The sequence below is a fragment of the Dromaius novaehollandiae genome, chromosome 24 (assembly GCF_036370855.1).
Source record: "Dromaius novaehollandiae isolate bDroNov1 chromosome 24, bDroNov1.hap1, whole genome shotgun sequence".
NCBI lineage: Eukaryota > Metazoa > Chordata > Aves > Casuariiformes > Dromaiidae > Dromaius > Dromaius novaehollandiae.
In genome coordinates, this window is record NC_088121.1 from 10,136,625 (window position 1) to 10,158,213 (window position 21,589).

The 21,589-nt window shown below is 54.6% G+C and overlaps 1 protein-coding gene across 1 annotated transcript; it reads right to left on the reverse strand.

The window, feature by feature from the left end:
* Positions 1–20,461: 20,461 nt before the first annotated feature.
* LOC135330733 (olfactory receptor 14C36-like) lies at positions 20,462–21,367 on the reverse strand (the record flags this gene model as incomplete). The annotated part of the gene is made up of 1 exon (XM_064525503.1): positions 20,462–21,367. A coding segment is annotated over exon 1 (906 nt), but the record flags the coding sequence as incomplete, so codon positions are not given.
* Between the last annotated feature and the right edge of the window lie 222 nt (positions 21,368–21,589).

A 21,589-nucleotide genomic window follows, 5' to 3' on the forward strand; every position in this document is an offset into this window, starting at 1 on the left:
TCTCACCCAGCTCCCCCCAGGGCCAGCAGGGATCTGGGGGGACAGATGGACCAGCTAGATGTTGCTGATCAGGAATGCCCCAAATGTCCCTGGAAGACCCACCTCCACCCATGCACACGCATGCACACGCATGCATGCACACACATGCAAGCAGAGCCCCCTCGCTTGGAGCATGGCAGGAATTGGTGGTCACTGCTGGGTCTTTCCTTCTCCCCACCAGCCCCAACTGACACCCCACTGCCCTCACTCCCCCTTGCAGATGTCCTGCAGCTTCTCCTCGCTCCGGTCCTTCACGTGCTGCCCAGCAAGGCCTGGGCACACACAGCCTGTCAGAAATCCCGCTCCTCAGCCTGCTCCAAGCACTGCAGGCTCCCCCCTGCCAGCCCGGCCGGCCCGGCCATGCGCCCTCCTCCTTCCCTTCGAGCAGAGCTGACCCCGGGGCGCAGCACCCACGGAGAGTGCATGTGAGCAGGCAGGGATGGGAGAGGGCGACGTGGAGTCCCGGGGCACCCAGGGCCTGCGTCGGGCTGTCGGGGCTCCAGCAGCCACAGGGCTGGCTGGAGAAGCCCAGTGTCACAAGTGGGGGTATCCTGGGTGCCAGGGGCTGTAGGGCCCCCCGAGAGAGCCAGGGTGCCCAGGGGGGATCCAGGGTGGCAGGGGCTTGTAGAGAACCGGTACTAAATGCGGTTTTGTCTCGACATTGCTGCCGCCGCCGCAGAGCCGCTTCCGCTGCTGAGGCACCCGGGCAATGCCACGCTGGTGCCCCCGGGAGCCGTCCGCGAGGTAAACAACCCCATGCGTCTGCACAGGGAAAAAAGGGGCAAAAAGGGCAAAAGAAGGCTTCTAGGGGAACAGCACGTCTGGCACGAACCGCAAGTACAGATTTGCCATTTGCGCATGAGCAGGAGCTCCCCAGATTCCCCCTGCCCATTTGTGGAAGGTTTCGAGAGGGCGGACTGAGCATGACAGCTAATCTGCATGGGAAGTGAGGAAGAACCTCCCAGAGGCAGGGCAAGAACCTGTAAAAACTGCAGACTGTGTGAATAAGGGTGGGGGCTTGTGAAGACTGCAGATCTGGAACGGAGTCAGCAGGACATCATCGGACTTGGAGTGGCAGTAGCTAGTTTCTTTTCTCCTTTCCCAACTTTTCTCTCTTTTCCCCTTACCCTTGTTCCCCTCTCCCCTTTGCCTCCCCTTCGCCTTTCCCCACCCTTTTCTCCCCACTATGTGGAAAATAAAGTTAAAAGGTTGTACGATATTGGACCGACTTTAGCATCTTAATATCGTCCTTCGGGTCGTAACGAAACCCTCCTGATATTGGATCAGGACAGGCCACCACCTTGAAGCTTCACCATGGCCACTGCCTCCTTGTCCTCTCCTGCCCGTCTCTTCTAGACCTGTACTGCCACCTCCTTCTCTTGCCCACTCCTAATGCCTGCACCTGCCTCCGCAGCCTGCCACAAACACATCTTCCGCTCCTTTGCTGCATCCTCCTCTGGTCTCCACATCTCCCAGACTTCTTCGATAACCTCCTCACCTTTCCTTGGGCATCATCCACAGGCTGAGGGCCTCGCTGAGAATGGCCTGTCTGCCAGCTGACATGACAAGAGCAGCTCTGAACATGGGTGTCAGGAAGGGGCACCAGGTGCTGCGAGCCAGCAGAAGAGCCCCTTTGCACCATTCGGTAGGCTCAGCAGAGTTGAGTTGCTGGCCTGCAGACAGAGCTGGCCATCCCTGCTTTCTCCTGAGGCGAGTCCAAGGACCACTGTAGGAGCACTAGTCTTCTGCTCAGCTACAGCCATGCCTGTGCCTGGCCACGGACACCTGGCCATGGACACCTGGCGCATGGCCAGACCTCTTGGCCTCACCCGGGACCTACCTGCTGATCACTGGACTGTGTCTGACCCCAGGCACCCTCATCAGACCTCATGCTGACCTTGACCTGTGGATTGGTTTCCCGGCTTGATCTCGGACCTGTCTCATCACCACGAGCACACCCGATGATCTGGACTCTTGCTTGAACCGGGCTGCCATCTCTGGGCCTGCCTCGCTCACCTCATGTGGCTGCTGTGGGATGGGGCCCTGGCTGGTGACGTCACTGCCATGGCAGCCGTGGGACCGTGTTTGGCTTCCAGCTCCCAGGAGCAGCTGAGGGAGCAGCTGGCCCTTGCTGCGCCCTGGCAATGTCCAAGCTAGAGTGAGAGAATGGGCCTGCACCTATCAAGGTCAGTCTCCTGAGAAGAGACTAGTCATGCCCAAGAAGATGTCTTGTCTGACTCTTGCAGAGTTGTGCAAGCAGCTGCTGAACAAGGTGGCATGCACACAAGAAGACAGTGGGGTATGTGCGAGGCCTCAGAAAATTCCTGCCGAGCTGCGAGGGGGGCTGAGTGCTAGGTTTAGTAGAGAGGCTGACTGCAGTGAACCAAGCCTATGCCAACCCTTCCCAGCGCTGCTCAAGATGCTTGGACATGGCAGCTTTCCTACAGACTCCGACTGCAGAAAGTGCTGCAGCCTTTGCACTTCCAGAGCCTTGCTAACTACCATTTCCTTTCCTTGCTGCTATCAGGGAAAAAACAGACAGATATCCAACCAGACCCCGAAATGTTGCTCCCAAAGGCGTTCTCAATTAGCCAGGTGAACCTCCTCGTCTGTGCTTGGCCAGGTCGGTTGAGATAACAGCTTCTCCACCCCTGGTCACCTGCATTGGCCTCGGAGACTTTCATGGCAATGCTGACTTGGAGTTCCACCCCACGCAGGCAGCTTAGCCCACATCTGGCTGTCCCCTAACTTTGTCCTGAACAAGCCTGCTCCCAGTTGGTCAGTCAGAAATGGCTTGCTTCAGGAGCCTAGTAAAGAGATGAGGTTTAGAGGCCGGCGTCTGGGAAAATCCTAGGCACATGTGATTCAAACTGCACACGCCAACAGCTGGAAGGCCTGGCAGCAGCCGTCTCAGGGCATGGTCTTAGTGTTGACAGCCACAGGAGCCACTGTGTAACCTTCCAGAGGTTGTGCTTCTGCTGAAGACGTGTTTAGAAGAGAGAGCCCTTCTTTGCTGCACCTGCTGCTGTTCTGTGCCTGAAAAAGTCCGGCTAGGGCCCTGGCCCTGATGCTGTGAGGCAGGGCAGAAGATGGGCCTGCACCCGTGGCCCGGGGCCACGCTCTGGTGCCCAGAACAACTGAGCTCGCCCCTCCCCTCCAACACCCCCACCTCCAGCTGCCAGCAGGTCACTGCTGCCCAGCTGCTGGCACTGTGCCCAGCTCTGCCAAGCTCCCCGGCTGCTTGTGGAGCTGCGAGAGAAGCCCCTTCCCAAAGGCAGCATGTGAGTGGACTCCTGCCCTTTCTGCGGTGACAGGGGCAGCCTGCTGCACAGGGACACAGAGCAAGGAGCCCAGCAGGCTTTCGTGGCCACGCCCAGTGTGCAGCCACGCAAGGACAGGACCAGGTGGCCTGGTGTCCTGGGCACAGGGACCGCGCGAGGGCTGGCACCCCAGGGACCTTGTGCCGCGTGCTGATGCTGGGCCAGCAGGCAGCTGGCAGGGGAGGCTGCGGCGGGTCCCCGGGGCCCCGATGTCACAGTGCTGTCCCCCGGCAACGCAGTCACAATGCCCCGGGGCAGCGTAAGAGGCGCAGCCTCCCGGGCCCCCTGCCAGAGCACAGAGCTGCCTGCAGCCAAGGGCTCTCGGCAGGCTCTCGGCAGGCTCTCCTTGGGCACCAGCGCAGCCCTGCGAGGGCAGCAGGGCTATCGATGGCTTCCGAGCGGGGCATTATCGCAGCACATGCGGGGGCACCAGTGCCTGCACCTCCGGCCACCCAACGATGGAAGCACTCAGCAGCTGCACCTCCATTTGGTACGGAGACCTCCTCCTGGCCTTCCTCTGACTGTCCTTCCAGCCCTTGCTTTGCACCTTCTCTGCCGGGCTTTGGTGCTGAGACAACTCCCTGCTCTGCCTCGTGGGCTCGTCGAGTGCCTGTGTCTGCCGCTCCGCTCCCTAACACTGCCTAAACACGGCCTGAAGAAAACCAGGATGGAGAAGACAGGCACGGTGAGACCCTAGGATGCCTCTTTGCCAAGGAGAGCGAGAGAAGGGGCCTAGCAAAGAGAGGTGCACCACTCTGCCGCCTCCTCAGGCCACGAGGGAGACATGAGAGCCCCAAAGCACTCGTGATCTCTCTGGCCCCACTGGCCTGCACTTCCCACTGGCAAGAGACTGCAGGGAACTGAGTAGCCTGCTGGTGACCCAGCCACTTGCCCGTGCAGTGGAACAAAGCTCTGCCTTGCTCTTGCTCTGCCCCTGCTGCCCTTGTTTCTCCCTTTGTGGTGGCCATTGGCGTTGCGTCAGGAGCTTTCTGAGGAGGCTGCGTCAGCTTCAGCAGTGCTGAGACAAAGCCCGAGCTGTGCTGTGCTTTTGGGGTGGAGAAAACCCTGCCTTTCTGGAGCTCCCAGACTGGCTGTGTTCTGCATTGTGCTGCCTCAGGGTGTGCTGCTAGGTGTTTGGAGCTGTTGTCTGAGAGCTTGTGGTGGCCTCAGGCATCTGGTGCTTGTCAGGCCCTCAAGGGGCATGGTGGAAATTGTCTTGGGGCTGCTGCATCTTGGGAGCTGTGGCAGCGGCATTTGCAGGAGAGGTCAGCGGGGAGGGACATGCTGAGGTTGAAGTGCGCAGTGCTGTGTTCTGGTGCTAGTGCAGAGCTTGGAGGCAGTGCACTGCGCAGGGCTCCAGGAAGACTGGTTGGGCGTTTGCAGGAGCTGTGCGGGATTTGACTGTGGAGCGCTTCCTTCCTCCAGCTAACAGGAGGGAGATGAGCCAGCAAATCCGAGAGGCTGCCTGTGCCCGCGTGTCTCTCCAAATCCTGCTCTTCCAGCGGGCTTGCCTGCTGAGGGTCATGCAGGGCTATTGTGCGCTTCCAGCTGCCCGGGGAGAGCTCCATTCCACTGCTCTTCCGGAGAGGGAAACACAGCTCTTCCATAGCCTGCAAAAAGACAACAGCCCTCTCATTATTTCGGAAGCCATTTCCTGGCCATTGTTGCCACCACTGGAATGCAGGTTCCAGTGCACAGGAATCTGCTGGCTCCTTGCAGGACTCAATCTGGTGGCAGGAGTCAGCAAGGGGTATTGTGATGCATGTTGTGAGGCAGTGTTCTGTGTGTGCTTTCAGTCAAATGACCTCGAGCAGTTCTTGATGCTCGTGGCATGTGGCCACGAACTGGCCTGTGGCAACGGCCCCGCGTGCAGCACCTTTGCTGGCCTGCTGAGCCAAGTGGCCCTCCGTGCCTGACCTGTGACAGCAGAGATGGGTCTTCGAAAGAGCCTCAGGAAATGGCTCCCTTGGATGAGGAGTGCTGAGAGCCTGATGGAGATGGGAGGTCCGAGCTGCCTGGCAAAGCCTCGCAGAGCTGCTGGAACTGGGAAGCAGGCGGCCCTTCCCCATCACGGCACCAATGGTCCCCCTGAGGACAAGCGCCTCTCGGAGGTGCCAGTTCTCCTCGCCTGTGCTTGGCGTCTGGCGCCAGCCTGCACCGGTGGGAGGTTGCAGCAGCACGGGCATAGAAGAGGTTGCCTGCTGCTTGTGGACCGAAAGCCTTCTTTCTTCAGAGGCAGTGCTTCCAGCCTGATGGCACAAGGGCCTGTGCCAGGAAGGCCTTTTGTTGGGGAGCACGTCCTTGTGGGGAGAGAGTGCTGCTGCAGTGCCCAGCACCTGCTCTAAGTTTGGGCCTTTGGCTTGTCTGAGCCTCAGCAAGACTGCTGATGCTGTCCCTCTTCTGCCTGGGACACCTCCAAAGACAGAGAGAGCAATACCAAGGGACAGCAATGTTTTCACTGGGTTTTCACTCTCCAGAAAGCAGAGGGAGGTCAGCATCTGCCAGCTGCAGGTCTCTTCTAAGCCCCGTCAGCTGAGCTGACCCAAGGAGGCCAAGGCAAGCAGGCTTGAAGGCTTTGTTCCTGGACTCGTGTGGCGCTGCTGGGCACTGCTGGCCTCTGCATGCCTCCTGTGGGAAATGGAAGGGACACCTGCCGCCACGGTCAGCAGCCATTCCTCTGGGAGCAGAGACTGTGCCCAGGCATTTCCTGATGGGAAGGCAAGGGGCTGAATCTCACAGCTGATTCAGCCGTTGTGTAGCCATTGGGTCGCGGAAGAATTTCCCTTGGAAGAGTTCTCTGGAGGTGCTCTGATCCAAGTCATGCTCCGAGCAGGCTGGGATTCCAAGCCGCATGTAGCTGTGGTCCTGCAGAGACTGCACCAACCCCTTGTTCGCAGAGAAGACCCCCCCACCCCTCGAGATGCCCAAGGCCACCAGGCCTTTTCAGCTGGAGAGGAGTGGGAAAAGTGAACTCGAGGGCCTGCAAAGAACAAGGACAGCCATTCTGGGCAGCCCAAGACCGTTCCAAAGCTCCCCATGCCTATCTGCTTGGGCGCCAGATGCAGCACCCAGGAAATGCAGGGGATGGGATGTGAGGATGTTCCAGGTGGTTATCCGCAGTCTCATACCTCTCCGCCAACCCTCTGGAGCAGCTGGTGGTTTCCTGCAGGGCCCGGGAAAGACTTTTTTCCCCCCAGCTCTGTCAGGTCTGTGGGGGTTTTGTTTTGCCCCTCTCTGGAGCCCCTAAGGTGGCTGCAGGCTGAGAGAGGAAAGGGGTCGGGCAGCGCTGGTGTCTCCCGCCCTGGTGGGTGTGAGAAGCCTGCCAGGGCTGGCCGGGAGGCAGGCCTTGCTCACATGCCCAGGGAACAGCCGATCGCCAGCTTTGGGGTCAGGAAGGAATTTTCCCCCAGGACACATTGGCAGCAGTGCCTGGGGGTTTTTCGCCTTCCTCTGGAGCAGTGAGCACGGCCCATTGCCAAGGCTCCTCTGCGCCCTTGCAGGCCAGTGGCTGCCTGCTCTTGCAGCCCCAAGACACCAGCTGTGCCCTGCAGCTCTCAGTCTCTGCCTGCCCTGGGGCAAGTGTGTCGCAGGAGCTCAGGGCCTGCCGTTGCTTCCATATGCTTGGGGTGTTGTGGCTTGTGCAAAACAGCACAGTGTGTTTGGAAAGGCTGGAGGCTTGAGGCTGCGTGCCGTGAGGAGCTGCCCCTTGTCATCTGTGCCTGCATGCACACAATAAAAGCAAAGTGCTGTTCTGCTCTCCTAGGTGTGCTGGTTGTGTGGTGCGTGTCCTGGCTGTGGCCTGAGAGCTTGCTGCTGCAGCTGCGCTGTCAGGAACTGCCGGTCCCCTCCTGCCCACGGGGCTTGTCATCCCCCCTGCCCTGGGGAGTTTGGAGGGTTGGCCTTTGCCCCAGCCCTTCCTGGGGGGGCGGTGGGTGTGTCTCAGCAGCCTGTGTCCAAGGCGTGTTCAGTGCCTGCCTCTTGGCTTCGGGTGTGTGGTTGCAGCAGCAACCCTAGAAAGCAGCCATTCTTATCAACAGAAACTTAGTTCAAGTAGAATACTTATTTTCCAATTCTTATTGATCTTACCCATGCATTGCCTGAGCAGCCAATGTGCACTCTTACCCACGCTCTGCCTGAGTAGCCAATGTACACTCAATCCCAGGGAAGTAACTGCGGGAGGGCGTCCCCATCCCAAGGGGATTCACAAGTTGACACACCCGCTGTCACCCGCGAAGAGCCAAAGACAGCCTCCGGGGCTAACCTATTTATACCCTTTATGGGAAGGTGGAGGTGGATTCGCTAGGCCAGGTGCAGGTCTCTTGGCGCAGTCGCAGTCCCTAGCTCTTGGCTGCTGCAGGGTTCAACCCTCCTCCATTGTTAATGATCCCACCCACAGTCATGGGCTGGGGGGGGATAGCCGAACACCCCCAATGGCAGACTAGCTGCCTTGAGCGCTCTTCAGCACTGGAGAAAGGAGTTTGATTTGCTGCGAATGACTGCTTTACTCTTGCAGTGGTGGTCCCAAGGAGAGATCCCATCGCTTGGGTAAGAAGGAGTTAATTCCAGTCCCCAGTGATTAACACTGCCCCAGCAGGGAGAGTAGGTGTTATCTCCCAAGGTCCTGAGGAGGAGGAGATAGTCTAGACCACCCTAATTAACACTGTTCTGGCAGTGAGAGGAGGCTTTGTTTCCCAGAGTCCTGGTGCCCAAGCAGGCCTTATTTCACAGCTTTGACATGCTCCCAATGCCCAAGCAGGCCTTATCTCAAAGCCTTGACATCCTCTTTCAGAGAGTGAAGCACAGGAATGCAAACTGCTTGTAACTGCCACCAGATGGAGGGGGGTGGGGGGAAGCTGGGAGCGTCCCCCCGCCACAAGAGGCATAGCAGTTGCTTCTCTCCTGGTAACCAGGGCTTCTTTGGGGGTACTACCTATAAACATGATTGGCACAGGCCCTCTTTTCTTCTAATAGGGCAGTAGCCTAGAAACTCTTTCCTTGTAACGCAGTAGTATCCCCCAATCAGCCCTTAATTAACCATGCAATTAACCCCACCAATCCAGTGAAATATGGAAGGGAGTAGTGGTGTCCTGATCTCTCCCTGCCAAAGGACTTACTGCCTTGGGGATCTCTGCTGCAACCCGCACACGGCACACTGTTCTAGGCCCTGAAGCAAGCATCCAGGGCTGACATCCAGGAGGAGGCCGCAGAGAGCAGTTTTGACATGGTGGGACTTTTTTCTCTGGCACAGTTAATGAGGAAATGGTCTTGCCATGATGGAGCACTCAGAGGTACTCTTGTGAGTGGCAGTGCCACAGTCATTACCTTTCAAAATGGGCAAATAAGGACAACTTCCAAAGACAAAGTATTTCTTCAGGAAATAATTGGCCTCTTACAAAGACGACTACCAGATGCACATACTACAGTGAGTGCTGTCTCAGGGGCTCAGAGCTTATTTGTTGTGCTGAAAATGAAGCAGATTACAGCATTGCTTTTGGACCCTGAAAATTGCTCAACCACTTTCCTGTAAGTTAGCAAGAAATACTTGAAGGCTCATAGTTGAGAATCGGCTTGCCAAGTTGAAGTAGTTTTATGCAAATAAGTCTGCAAGCCCCGCCAGTATTAGGGTTCTCACCTTTCCACATGCTCCTCTCTTTTCTGAGGGAGTCGTTTCTAGCCTGACTGTTCAGGTGTCCTGCTTAGCTGAGCACATTTCACAATGTGTCACTAGGTTGGTTGAGGCCTGCAGTTGCTGAAATTCTTGCAGGATCTCCAGCCAGGCTGCTAAATAAACCCCTGCATTCACAAACCTCACCCCACAACCAGTATCCAAGCCACGTGCCTGCTGCTGGCCTATCAGCTGCTGAGGCAGGAGTGACCTCACATGTACATGCCCCAGCCATGGTCCTGCTGCTGGTCCATCAGGACTGAGACAGAAGGGACCTCTCAAGCAAGAGCACAAACCTTGTTCATCAGAGAAGCTAAAAGGCCATCAGCAGCAGTCACGTGGGCTTGATCGATGCTTGCAAGGTCACCTCTATCTGAGCAGCTGATAGGCCAGCCCTTGGCTAATGCCTGGGGCAGTTGTTTGTGAGGTCACTTCTGCCTGAGGACCTGATAGGCCAGCAAGAGGCACAGGGCTAGGGTGTTGATTGTGAGGTCATTTAGAACTGAGTAGCTGATAGGCCAGGAACCGTTGCATGGCTTGGAGGGTGACTGTGAGATCACTTCTCTCTCAGCCTCTGATAGGCCAGCAGCAGGCCCATGGCTCAGGTGGTGATTGTGAGGTCATTTCTGCATGAGTAGCTGACTGGATGGAAGCCACGGCCATGCTGAGGTCATTTCCATAAGGGAAGGTGAAAGACCAACAGCAGGCCCATTGGGCTGGTAGGTAATTATGGAGTCAGTTGTATCTGGTGAGCCAATAGACCACCAAGAGGCTGACAGGTGGGGACATTTTTCTGAGAGGAATTGTGTCTCAGAAGCTCCTCAGATAGTAGGAGGCCCATGACCATAAAGGTGTCTGTGAGGTCACTTCTGCCTCTGCAGGTGATGGACCAGGAGCAGGCACATGGGTGGGAAAGTCACCGTGAGGTCACTTCTATGGGTGAAGTTGATAGGCCAGCACTTGACTGCTGTGTGGGGTAAGTGGTTGTCAGGTCATGTCTGCCTGAGTACCTGATAGGCTACCAACAGGCACAGGGCTCGAATACAGGTTTTGTGGTCACTCCTCTCTGTGCAGGTGATTGGCCAGCAGCAGGCACATGGATTGGATTTTGTTTGTGAGGTCCCTTCTGCCCAAGTACCTGACTGGATAGCAGCAGGCACGTAGCTGGGTCACGTCCATCAGGAAGCTGAAAGGCCGGCAGCTGGTGCGTGGGCTTGGATGTTGTTTGTGAGGTTCTTTGTATCTGATCAGCTGATGGGCCACTAAGAGGCTGATGGGTGGCAAAGTTATGATGAGGTGATTTATGTCTTGGAAGTTCCTAAGCTACTGGGAGGACCCTGGCTGTGAAGATGACAGTGATGTCACTTCTGTCTCTGAAGGTGATGGTCCAGCAGCAGGCACCAGGGTGTGGAAGTGCCTGTGAGGTCACCTCTGTCTGTGCAGCTTAGAGGCCAGCAGCAAGTACACAGCTTGAATGTTCATTGTGCGGTCACGTAAGGTGGAGCAGCTGATAGGCCAGTACCAAGTACATGGCAGTGAAGGTGACTGGTGACTGTGAGGTCACTGCAGTATCAGCTCTTGATAGGCCAGCAGGAGGCACATGGCTTGGATGTTGATTGTGAAGTCACCTCTGCTGTAGTACCTGACTGGATAGCAGCAGGCAAATAGCTAGGTCATGTCCACCAGAGAAGCAGCAGGGCCTGCAGCAGGCTCCTGGGCTTGATAGATGATTGTGAGGTAACTTCTTTCTGAGCAGCTGATAGGTCAGCCTGTGGCTCATGCTGAAGGTAATTGTTTGTGAGGTCACTTGTGCTGGAGAATGTGATAGGCAAGCAGCAGGATCACAGCAGGCTCACAGCATGAGAATGCCAGCAGCAGGCATATGGGGTTGGAAGATGATGATGAGAGTAGTACTGGTTTCTGATGGGTTGACAGGCTCCAAAGCTCAAAGGCCAATCTGAGGCACATGGCCACGAAGGTGACGCTGAGGTCACTTCTGTCTCTCCAAGTGATGGATAAGGAGCAACAGTCTGTGAGGTGATTTGTGTCTCAGTACCTAGGCTGTGATTTTTCTACCTGTGTGGTTTGCACCTCTAAGTAGATGGAGCCATCTTCTCCAGTCTTTCTTTCCTGAAGCTCAGACATGTATGTTTTGCCATCAGGGGAGCTGAATCCCACTCATGACTGTTTAACCCGTGCCCTGTGTTCATCCAGAGGACAGCAGGGAGGGTTTTCTCCTGTTGGCTTGCTCCCATGCCACATGGGGCTCTCCAGCCGGAATGTGTCTCCCCTTGTTTTGGACAGCCGCCATTGGGAGGTCCGTCCACTCTTGCTCGTACAGGCTTCTCTAACAGCTGACAGAGGGTCTCAACCCTCATCTGGGGTAATTCATCCTTGCAGCACTATGAACTCACCTGGCTCCTTCAGCCTCTCGGCCTCTGGGGGCCTGATCAGCCCAGGCACAGCCTGGCTATTAGCTCGCTCCTGGACTCTTCTTCAGAGGTAAACCCCCTCTGAGGTGAAATCCCAAGTATGGATCTGAAGCTAATTTGGACAAAGGTCTCCTCTTGGCAGTGAGGTGTGGAAGAAAACAAGTGAGGTTCAGTTCCTTCTAGAGTCGTCCAGAGCTGTCCCAGCAGGCCTTGCACAGTTAAACTCACCCACCCATCATCAAACTGTACATTAGAGCATGCAGTGTGACTCCTTCTTGGTATCACAGAGTCAACAGCCAGATAATGGCTGTGCTGTCCCTGGGCTACAGGGGCAGCACCCTGGGCTCGGAGAAGATCTAGGCGAGGAGCTGTGCCCTGCTCGGTGGCAGGTCCGCTGCAGAGGGGCGAGTCCTGAGCAGGGTGGCCGTGAGCCGTGCCTGCCTGCCTGCCGGCCGCGGGCTGCTGGGGTGGCTGCAGCAGAGGTGCCCTCACAGTCAGCACCCAGACAGGGCCCTTTCACCTTCATCACCCCCACCCCCCCAGGACCCCCTCTGCAGGGCTGTCACTGCTGCTGGGTGGGCTCTCTGAGGTGCTGGGTGACATCACAAAGCCTGCTGGCCAGCACATCTCCTGAGGGCCAATCAGGCTCCTGCAGTGGAAGTGACCTCACCCCATCCTCCTGCCTGTGTCTCATCTCTGCTGGCATGAGTGGTGGTGTGATGCCCTTCTTGTCCTCCAAATGGCTCCTTTCAAGTGCTGGCCAGTGAGGTTCCTGTAAAAGAACTGACCTCACCATCAACATCACTGCTCTGTCACCTTTTCCTGCCTTTCCCCCTTCCCTCTTCTGAGTCCTTGTCTCTTCTAGATCCCACATTCAACATCCCAGCCACGTCCTCTTTACTGGCATCTCCCTCTCCCCTATCCCATGGGATTACAGACACATGTCTGGACAGCTCACATGGCAGGATTGAAACTGGCTCCTGAGGAAGGCAGGACGGGGCAGCAAGGGCCAAACAGGCTGCTGCAGTGGAAGTGGCCTCACAGTCAACCCTGCAGCCACATCCCTTTTGCCTGCCCCTCCCCATCCTCCTGCCTGTGTCTCATCTCTGCTGGCATGAGTGGTGGTGTGATGCTCTTGTCTCTGTCCTGGAACAGCAAGGAGGTATGCTCCATGGAAAGGAGTGGCTGGAGTGCACAGAGCCTTGGAGATGGTGATGAGCCAATCAAAGCACTGGAGAAATGGACTGTAAGGCAGGGGGAAAATTGGCTGGACCATCAGGCCAGAATGCTGTGATCAGTGGCACTGGTGGCCCGGTTACTGGTGGTATCCCTCAGTGTCCAGCACCTGGGGCAACGCTGTTTATCTTCTTCATCAGTGGCCTGGACCATGGGATGGAGCACACTCTCAGCACATTTCTGGACAATGCGCAACTGGGGAAAGCCCCTGGCAACCTCATCTAGTTCCCCCTGCACGGAGCAGAGGGTGGGACTAGATGATGCCTAGAGGTCTCGTCCACCCTAAGTGCTGTGATTCAGTGACTCTTTCCCTGGAGAGCTCTGTAAGGACAGAAGAGGCAGAGGCAGAAGAAAGGACAGAGAGACAGAAGAAGAGGTAGGAAATATGTCTATTTGAATACAGTCGTTCCTCAGAACAAGGTTTCTCCATTCAGAGAGTGTTGGTAGGAAATGTATCGGGAATGAATAAATCTAGTATATATATGTGTGGAGGATTATCTGGAGGAAAACGGACATGTGAGCAATCCAGCCCTAATGCTAACAGCAAGAGTGTGAAAGTAGGTTTTGTGGCCTACCGGTAAGGTTACTAGAGGGCATGCAATGTGGTGAGAAACTGTCCTTGGAACGAGAAAAACAAATCCCAGATGTTCAGTGAGAAACTTACGGGCTTAGGTAATTTCTTTGCCTCCTCGGAGACAGTACATGCTATCCAATCACCTACTGTTCAGATGTGCGTGCTAAATGAACATGTACCAATCACTGTATAGTTTGATTCATGTGATCATGGTTAAGGCATATAAAAGACGCTATTCGGGCTTAATAAAGTGTCAGCATTTAATCATATTGATTGGCGTGCTGTCCGTTTATCTCCCGCATATATGTATATAATAAATGTATACAATAAAAAAGAAAGAAAAAATCATTCTAATTGTTAAAAAAATTTTGAAGTTGTGGAGATGAGGATTTTTTTCAGCTCTTGCATAGTTGTCTTTTGAATAGGTTTCACCTTATGATTAAAAGTCGGTGTTCAGGCCTTTACTCATTTGCCCACATGCAGAGGCGATTGCTGCCCGAGATGCCCTGGGGTGGCTGTGTTCCCATGTGGTGCTGGGAAATGTGACCCAGGACCTACGAGAACCTTTCTGGAGCATTAGGTGGTCACCAGAAGTCTCTCAAGACCTCTCTCAGGCACATCTTATTTCTCTCCCTTGACTAGAAAGGGAAGTCCAGACACTTGTGTTAGACATAGACATATGCACTAAAATGGCCTGGCATTGGGTGAGACCAGCCTCATCCCTGTTGTCACCTCAAATGCAGTAGCACTTCATTTACCGTGCAGGGAAGGAAATGGGAGTGTGGCTAGATGATTAGGGTCTCCTTTCAGACATCACTCTAACACAGCTGTGTTGAGGTTTGTGCAGATTTGGCCATCCAGAGATGCAGCATTTCACTGAAGCTGGTCATACAATGAGCATTGTCCCATTGGTGTGCCAGCTGCAGGTCCCCTCCCCTGGGAGTCAAGGCTTTTGGCAGCATTACTCCAATCATTGCAAGCTGATTGCACATGGACAGGTTGGATTTCTTTCTCCACGTAGATTGCCTCTGAGCACAGAGTTGCTGGAAGTCCATGCCTGTCCTCCACTGAGGTGGCAGAGGTCAACACAGGCACATCCCCAGCATGGCTGAGCTGAGGGTTTCCTGGGGACAGTGTGATGCCCTGCCTCCTGCAGAGGCACTACATAGTGTTGCTGAGCCTGGGGTTGTGCACAGCAGGTGCAGAAAGCTGTGAATCGTGACAGAAATCCTACTGTGCAGAGAATGGCGATGAAGGCAGACAGAGCAAGATAGAAAATGAGTCCCGTTTTTCATAGGCTCACAGAGTAGCCTAAGTGGGAAGGGGCTCCTGGAGGTCTCTGGTCCCATCTCCTGCTCAGAGTGGAGCTGACTAGCTCACGTGTCTCTGGGCCTTCCTGTGATGTCAAGGTTTGACTCTCTTCAGGGAGGGATTCCTCCACAACACAGGATGCCTGTTCAAGCCCTTGGCCATGCTAATAATGGCTGGGAAGTTTTGTCTTCTCTCAGATGGGAATTTCCCTTGCTGCCACTGGTGCTGCTGCCTCTTGTTTTGTCCGTGGGCACCTCTGGGAAGAAGCTGTCTCCATCCTCTCAACACCCTCCCCTTAGGCAGCTGCAGACAGCAGTAAGATCCCTCTGCACCTTCTCTTCTCCCGATGAACCGACCCAGTGCCCTTGGCCTCTCCGCGTGTGTCCTTTGCCCCAGCCCTGACCTGCTTGGGGTCCTCCACTGGACTGGCTCCAGTGTATCCCTGTCTGGTACTGGGGATCCCCAGAATGGACCCAGTGCCCAGCAGAGAGGAGCAACCCCTTCCCTTCCCCTGCTGGTTGCACCCTTGCTAACACAACCCAGGAAACAGTGGTGGCCCTTGATGCTCACGCACACTGCAGACCTTTGCTTGCCTTGTCACCCAGGACCCTCAGGGCCTTTGCCGCAGAGCTGCTCTCCAGCCAGTGGTCCCCAGCCCTTCCTGCTGTGGGGTGTTACCCCAGCCAAGGGGCAAGACTTTGCACTTGCCTTTGTTGAACTCCCTGTAGTTCCCAGCAGCCCATTTCTCCAGCCTGATGAGGTTCCTCTGGAGAGCAGCCCTGCCTCCAGCATGTCCACCACTTCCCCCAGTCTGGGATGGGTGGCCCAGGGTGGCCACGGGGGTGGCTGCCAGCTGGCTGTGAGCATGCTCCATGACACCTGTGTGCCGAGAACACCTGTGGTGAGGAGTTGAGTGACCGGCAGAGTGCATGATAACAGCCCCAGAGTGTGCTCTCTGCACACTGACCGAAACCTGTCAAGGCTGGACATGCAGATTCTGTTTTGTCAGCGATGTCCAGCTTCTTCACAGCCAGTAGCGACTCAAGCCAGGCACAGTCAAGATAAGGAAATAGTTCTGGTAGATAAAAGGGGCCCTTAGGATACAACAAAGTGAGTCCTGCCTGGGCATCTCACCCATGTGTCCAGCAGCCTCCCACCAGCGACCCCTCCGTGCAGTTCCCAGTGCTCCCCACACAGTTTGGAGTGTATGTAAGTAAGTCCTTCATTAAATCTGCTCTGTTCTACCCCTCACAAACTCAGAGTGTCTCCCTATGCTGGTATCCAACTGTTTCTTTCCCACCTTGTGGTCACAAATGGGAACACACTATTTTCTTAGGACTTCATCCTATCACACGTCTAACGACGCTGTACAAGTCTCTACAAAGTTTTCATAAATATCCTGATTTGGCTAAGTATGTTTCTCCAGTGGTTAAAACACCTCTTCTCCTAAGAGTAAAAACACAGGATAATCAGGAATGCCTTGTATAGTTCCCAGACACCTACACAATATATACATATGTACACAGATATATACATATATATGTGTGTGTGTATATGTATATATATATTTCATGGCAGAGCATTTGTGTAGGATAACAGAGTCCCCACACAACTGCATGAACTGCATGAGCACAGCTCTGTGCTGTGTGCAGTACATTAGTATCAAATGATAAATCTTTCTTTTTAAATGCAACAGCAGTCCTTTCTTCCAGTATCCAAAAAGTCCCAAACAAGCCAACCAAACCCCTGCCTGTGTGAACTCGATGATGAGTCTGTACAGTGGACTCCAGGCACCCTGCTGGATCCAGGGCCGCGAGAGCCCGGCACAAGCCCCCCTGCCCAACGCTGGCTGGGGGTGGCTCAGACCTCCCTGGAGACACCCAGCCCAGCAGGGAGCAGCCCTGCAAGGCCAGCGCGTTTCTGTCCTGCTGTCTTCAGAGACAGAAGTGTCCTCACAAGCTATTTCAGGGCCCTGTTGCTGCTGCTCATCTGCTCACATTGATGTGACCTCACAGCTGCTTTGCTGATGCTTTTCCTGCTGCTGGCCTTTGGGGTACTGAGGCAGAAATGGCATCACAATCAACATCCAAGCCATAAACCTGTTTCTGGCCTATCACCACCAGAGACAGAGGTGACATCACAACTACCTGCATGAGCCAAGAGCCTCCAGTTGGCCTAGCAGTTCGGAGAGGCTACCTCCTCTTCTACAAGGTGTCTGTGTCCCACATCACAGGTGGAGGGGGACAAGGGAGACTGGGGCTGGCAAAGGGCTCTCCCCATCATCTGCTGGTGAGCAGCCTGCGAGAGAAGCACAGCCTGTCTCCGTGGCTGGGGTCTTTCCACGCATGAAATCACAGAGCAATTCAGGTGGGAAGGAACCTCCAGAGGTCTCTAGTCCAGCCTCCCATACAAAGCAGGCCAGGTCACAGCAGGTCGCTCAGGCCTATGTCCCAGTAAGCTCTGAACATCTGCAGGAGTGGAGATCCCACAGCTGCCCTTGGTCCAGTCTTTGACCACCCTCATGAGGAAACCTCTTTTGCTTGTATTGAGTTGCAATTTCTTAGGTTACTGAGGGAGCTGGTGGACATCATTGCTAGGCTGCTCACAATCATCTTCCATAGGTCATGGCAATCAGGGGAAGTTCCTGAGGACTGGAAAACAGCAAAATTTAACATCCATCTTCAAGAAGGATAAGAAAGAGAATCTGGGGAATGAGAGGCTCATCAGTCACCTCAGTCCCCGGGAAGCAGATCTTTCTGTGAGCTAGTTCCAGCCACATGAAGGCACTGGGAACAGCCAGCATGAAGTCATTGAGGGCAAATTGTGCCTGACCAATCTGACTACCTTCTGTGATGTGACGACTGGCTCTGTGGACAAGGGGAGTGCAGTGCATGCTGTACACCTTGAATTTAGGAAGGCCTTTGACATGGTCTGCCATAACATCTTTGTAGCCAAACTGGGGAGATGTGGGATGGAGGAGTAAGCAATGCAGGGTGTGGGAAATGAGCAGGCGGCCACCTGGCTGAACGAGTGGAGTGATACAAAGTCCAAGTGACTAATGGTTACCAGGGATGTTCTTCAGAGGGTGATACTGGAGTCAATGCTGCTTGTCTTTATGGATTATTTAGATGGTGGGATGGAGTGCACTCTCAGCCAGTTCATGGACGATACCAAATTGGTATGAGTGGCTAAGCAGAGGGGCGACGACAGGCTGGTGATATGGGAGTTCAACCAAGGGACGAAATAACGTCAACGAAGGGATGAAATAACCCCGGGCAGCAGGACACTGGCTGGAAAGCAGCTTTGCAGGGAAGGACCTGGGGGTCCTGGTGGACAGCAAGTTGACAAGGAGTCCTCAGGCTGCTCCTGTAGCACAGACAGTCACCCTTATCCTGGGTTGTATGAGGAAGAGTGGAGGCAGAAGAGTGAGTGCAGTGGAAGAGATGAAATATCCTGGCAGCCTCAACCAAAGAGAAGCAAGATAAAGAAAGGGCAGACCTGGCAGAATACTGATCTTTGAGACAACGGTATGATCAATGACCCCAGTACTGGAAACATTTTTAAACAACCAGAAAAAAAAGGGAGAGGGGGGAAGGGATTTAGGCATTTCTGCCAGTCGCCAAGTGGCCGGAGCCAGATCTGCCCAGACTTGCTCAAGGGGCAGAGCTCCAGGGGGACCCGTTATTTACTCTACCTCTAGATGCGTGGACAGGATTATGAGTTTTTAGAGATAGAACCTATCTTTGCTAGTCGAACTTTTCAATTAAAGCATTAGGACTCAGGCACACCAATGGGGGGATGACAGGGGGAAGCCAAAAAAATCTTTCCATTGGCTTCAGTGGCTGTGGGATGAAGCCTGAATTTGGTTTGAAAGAGAAAAGATTAGGACTGGATGTCGTGAGGGTGACTACTTGATGCCTTCTGTGCTCTTCAGTGATATTTCTGAGGGTCACACCTCGGTCTACAATTACTCTGTTTTTTTCCCTTGCATATTAGATCAGTACTGTGGAGAAAGAACAGACTCCAGGAAACCACCATAATCTGGACAGCCTGGGGAGCCCCCTGAAAGAATAAGTGTGCGTGAGAGAGCTCACAGTGAAGGCCTAGAAAAGCCAAGCAGCACTGACCATCCTGAGGTGCAGAGGATCCTGATCCCTGAGCCATGGATATGGCCTCCTCTGATTGCTCATGACATGGGCTCATGACACACCTCACAATGTCAAATAAATTTGTGTGGGAGAAGTGGTGCAAAAAAGTGGAGACAAATCAAAAGAAGGGGAACGAAGGCCAAGAGCCCCACCAGCAAACATCTCCAAATACAGGCAAGGCCTCTCTGGCAAGGCCATTCCTTCCACAACCAGTGGCACCTGGGGGAAGGAGTGTCTTTTCCTGGCCCCCCTTGTGCGATAGAGGGCAGCAGGATTTGAGACACCCCTTCCAACCAAGGGGGAGTTTCTGGGAACTCAAACAAAGATTTTATTCTGGGACCTTAAAGTCCTGGGTGACTGAAGACTCTGAGATGCCTCCAATGTGTGGCTCACAAGGAACCTGAGTCACATCACGACCACCTTTGAAATGCCCTCAGAAGCAGATCCCATAATGTCTGGCCTGAACGAGACTTGCAGCATTTCTCTGCCTTTCTCCCCGCACCTAAAACTTCCTTTTTAGCCTCTTAGCACTGAGGAGAAGTCTCGGCTCCTGCGCCAGGGGAGAAGGCACCAGTGCCTGCCAGCCCTGCAGAATTTCATTCTGTTGAACTAAAGCAAGTCCCCACGTGACCGGCTCTGCAGTATACGTGTGTCCCCACTTTTGTCCAGTCCAGAAAAATGGACTGCACGTGGGAGGCAGCCAGCTCAGAGCAGGTGTAGAAATGCCTCTGCTCACCACCTCCTGCCCTTCATTGACATGCATGGAAATAGATTTCTCTATTTTTTCTTCCTTGCAAGTACACAATTGCTCCTTTCCTCTTCTCCAGGGAGGTTCCTGCTCCCCAGAAAGCCTTTCCCCAGGGAGTGCATCGGTGCTGGCCTGCCCAGCCATTCCTGGACCCTCCCCTGTGCTCCCTGCAGGGCCCTGAGCTGGTGGTGCTGCTCTGCAGGGCGAGCGGGCTGCGGTGCCCCAGGGCCATGAGGTGACTCTGCACTGGCCGTGGTGGTTGGGGTGACAAGCAGACCCTGCCGGACGGACATCATTGCACCTGACAAGCCTTTACCAAAGGGTCGGTGGCCATGGATTATGCTGTGAGCAATCACAGAGCATTTCAAATGGCTCAGGCTGTGTTCAGATGTGTCCCTAGAGGCAGCCCAGGGTTTTCCATTGAAGGTGACGGGAACCAGTCTCCAGGCTCCCTTCCCTCTGCCTGCTGGGTCCCCACTCTGGGCATCTGTCACCAGCCCTGTCATAGGACAGACAGTCCCAGGCAGATACCGCTTGACCATTCAGCACCTCCAGGAGCACTGGGAACCCACAAGTGAGAGCTGAATGCAGCCCTCATTCCTTAACGCAGCACCCCGTGAGCTCATCACCTTGAGCCCATGGAGAGCCCCAGAAAGCAACAGTCCCTTCCAGGGGGAAAGTCCTTGAGCAAATCCTTGCCTCCAGGTTTGGAAGAGGAGCCCTACCTTCAAGCACAGCACTGAGGAAATCCCCTTTTATTAGAGACAGGCCAGCTCTGACACAGTGATAGACACATTTACAGAAGGCCTCTGGGTCAGACAGATGGGGTTTGTGCCTCTGGAGAAGTGGGAGGAATTCAAACACTTCTGCACAAACATGGTTATCGCAGATACAATGCCCAAAGCACAGGAGTTGTCTGAGATGAATTGGAAATCACTTGTGAAGAGGGACAGTCAGCTTATTGCTGCTGAACTTGTACCAATTGAATCAGTTTCTTCAGTGCCTCCTTGAGCTCCTTGTTCCTCATGCTGTAGATGAGAGGGTTCACTGCTGGAGGCAGCACTGCGTACAGAACAGCCACCACCAGATCCAGAGCTGGGGAGGAGAGAGAGGGGGGCTTCAGGTAGGCCAACATGACAGTGCTGACAAACAGGGAGACCACGGCCAGGTGAGGGAGGCACATGGAAAAGGCTTTGTGCCGGCCCTGCTCAGAGGGGATCCTCAGCACGGCAGTGAAGATCTGCACGTAGGACAGCACAATGAAAACAAAACACCCCAAAGCTAAACAAATACCAACCACAATAACCCCAACTTCCCTGAGGTAGGAGTCTGAGCAGGAGAGCTTGAGCAGCTGGGGGATTTCACAAAAGAACTGGTCCACCACATTGCCTTGGCAGAGTGGTATCGAAAATGTATTAGCAGTGTGCAGGACAGCATAGAGAAAACCACTGCCCCAGGCAGCTGCTGCCATTTGGACACAAGATCTGCTGCCCATGAGTGTGCCATAGTGCAGGGGTTTGCAGATGGCAATAAAGCGGTCATAGGCCATGACAGTGAGGAGAGCATACTCAGCTGAAGCGAAAAAGACAAACAAAAATATCTGGGCAACACATCCCAAGTAAGAAATGGCCCTGGTGTCCCACAGGGAATTGGCCATGGATTTGGGAACAGTGGTGGAGATGGAGCCAAGGTCGAGGAGGGAGAGGTTGAGGAGGAAGAAGTACATGGGGGTGTGGAGGCGGTGGTCGCAGGCTATGGCTGTGATGATGAGGCCGTTGCCCAGGAGGGCAGCCAGGTAGATGCCCAGGAAGAGCGAGAAGTGCAAGAGCTGCAGCTCCCATGTGTCTGCAAATGCCAGAAGGAGGAACTTGTTGAAGAAGCTGCTGTTGGACATTTGCTCTCTGTTTGGGGCACTGTCAAAGGAAGAAATGGCATTGACAAGTTAGGACAGACTACTTCGAGCAAAACCCATTCCACTCCTCCAAGTCCCCCTACATTGCCTCTCTCCTCTCCCTTCACTCAGCTCCCTTTTCTGACCTCTGGTTTGGGTTGACTGAGTGTGCCACGTAGAGGAGGGGCCTCTGCCCATGGGCGCCAGGGCAGTCACTCCTGTTCT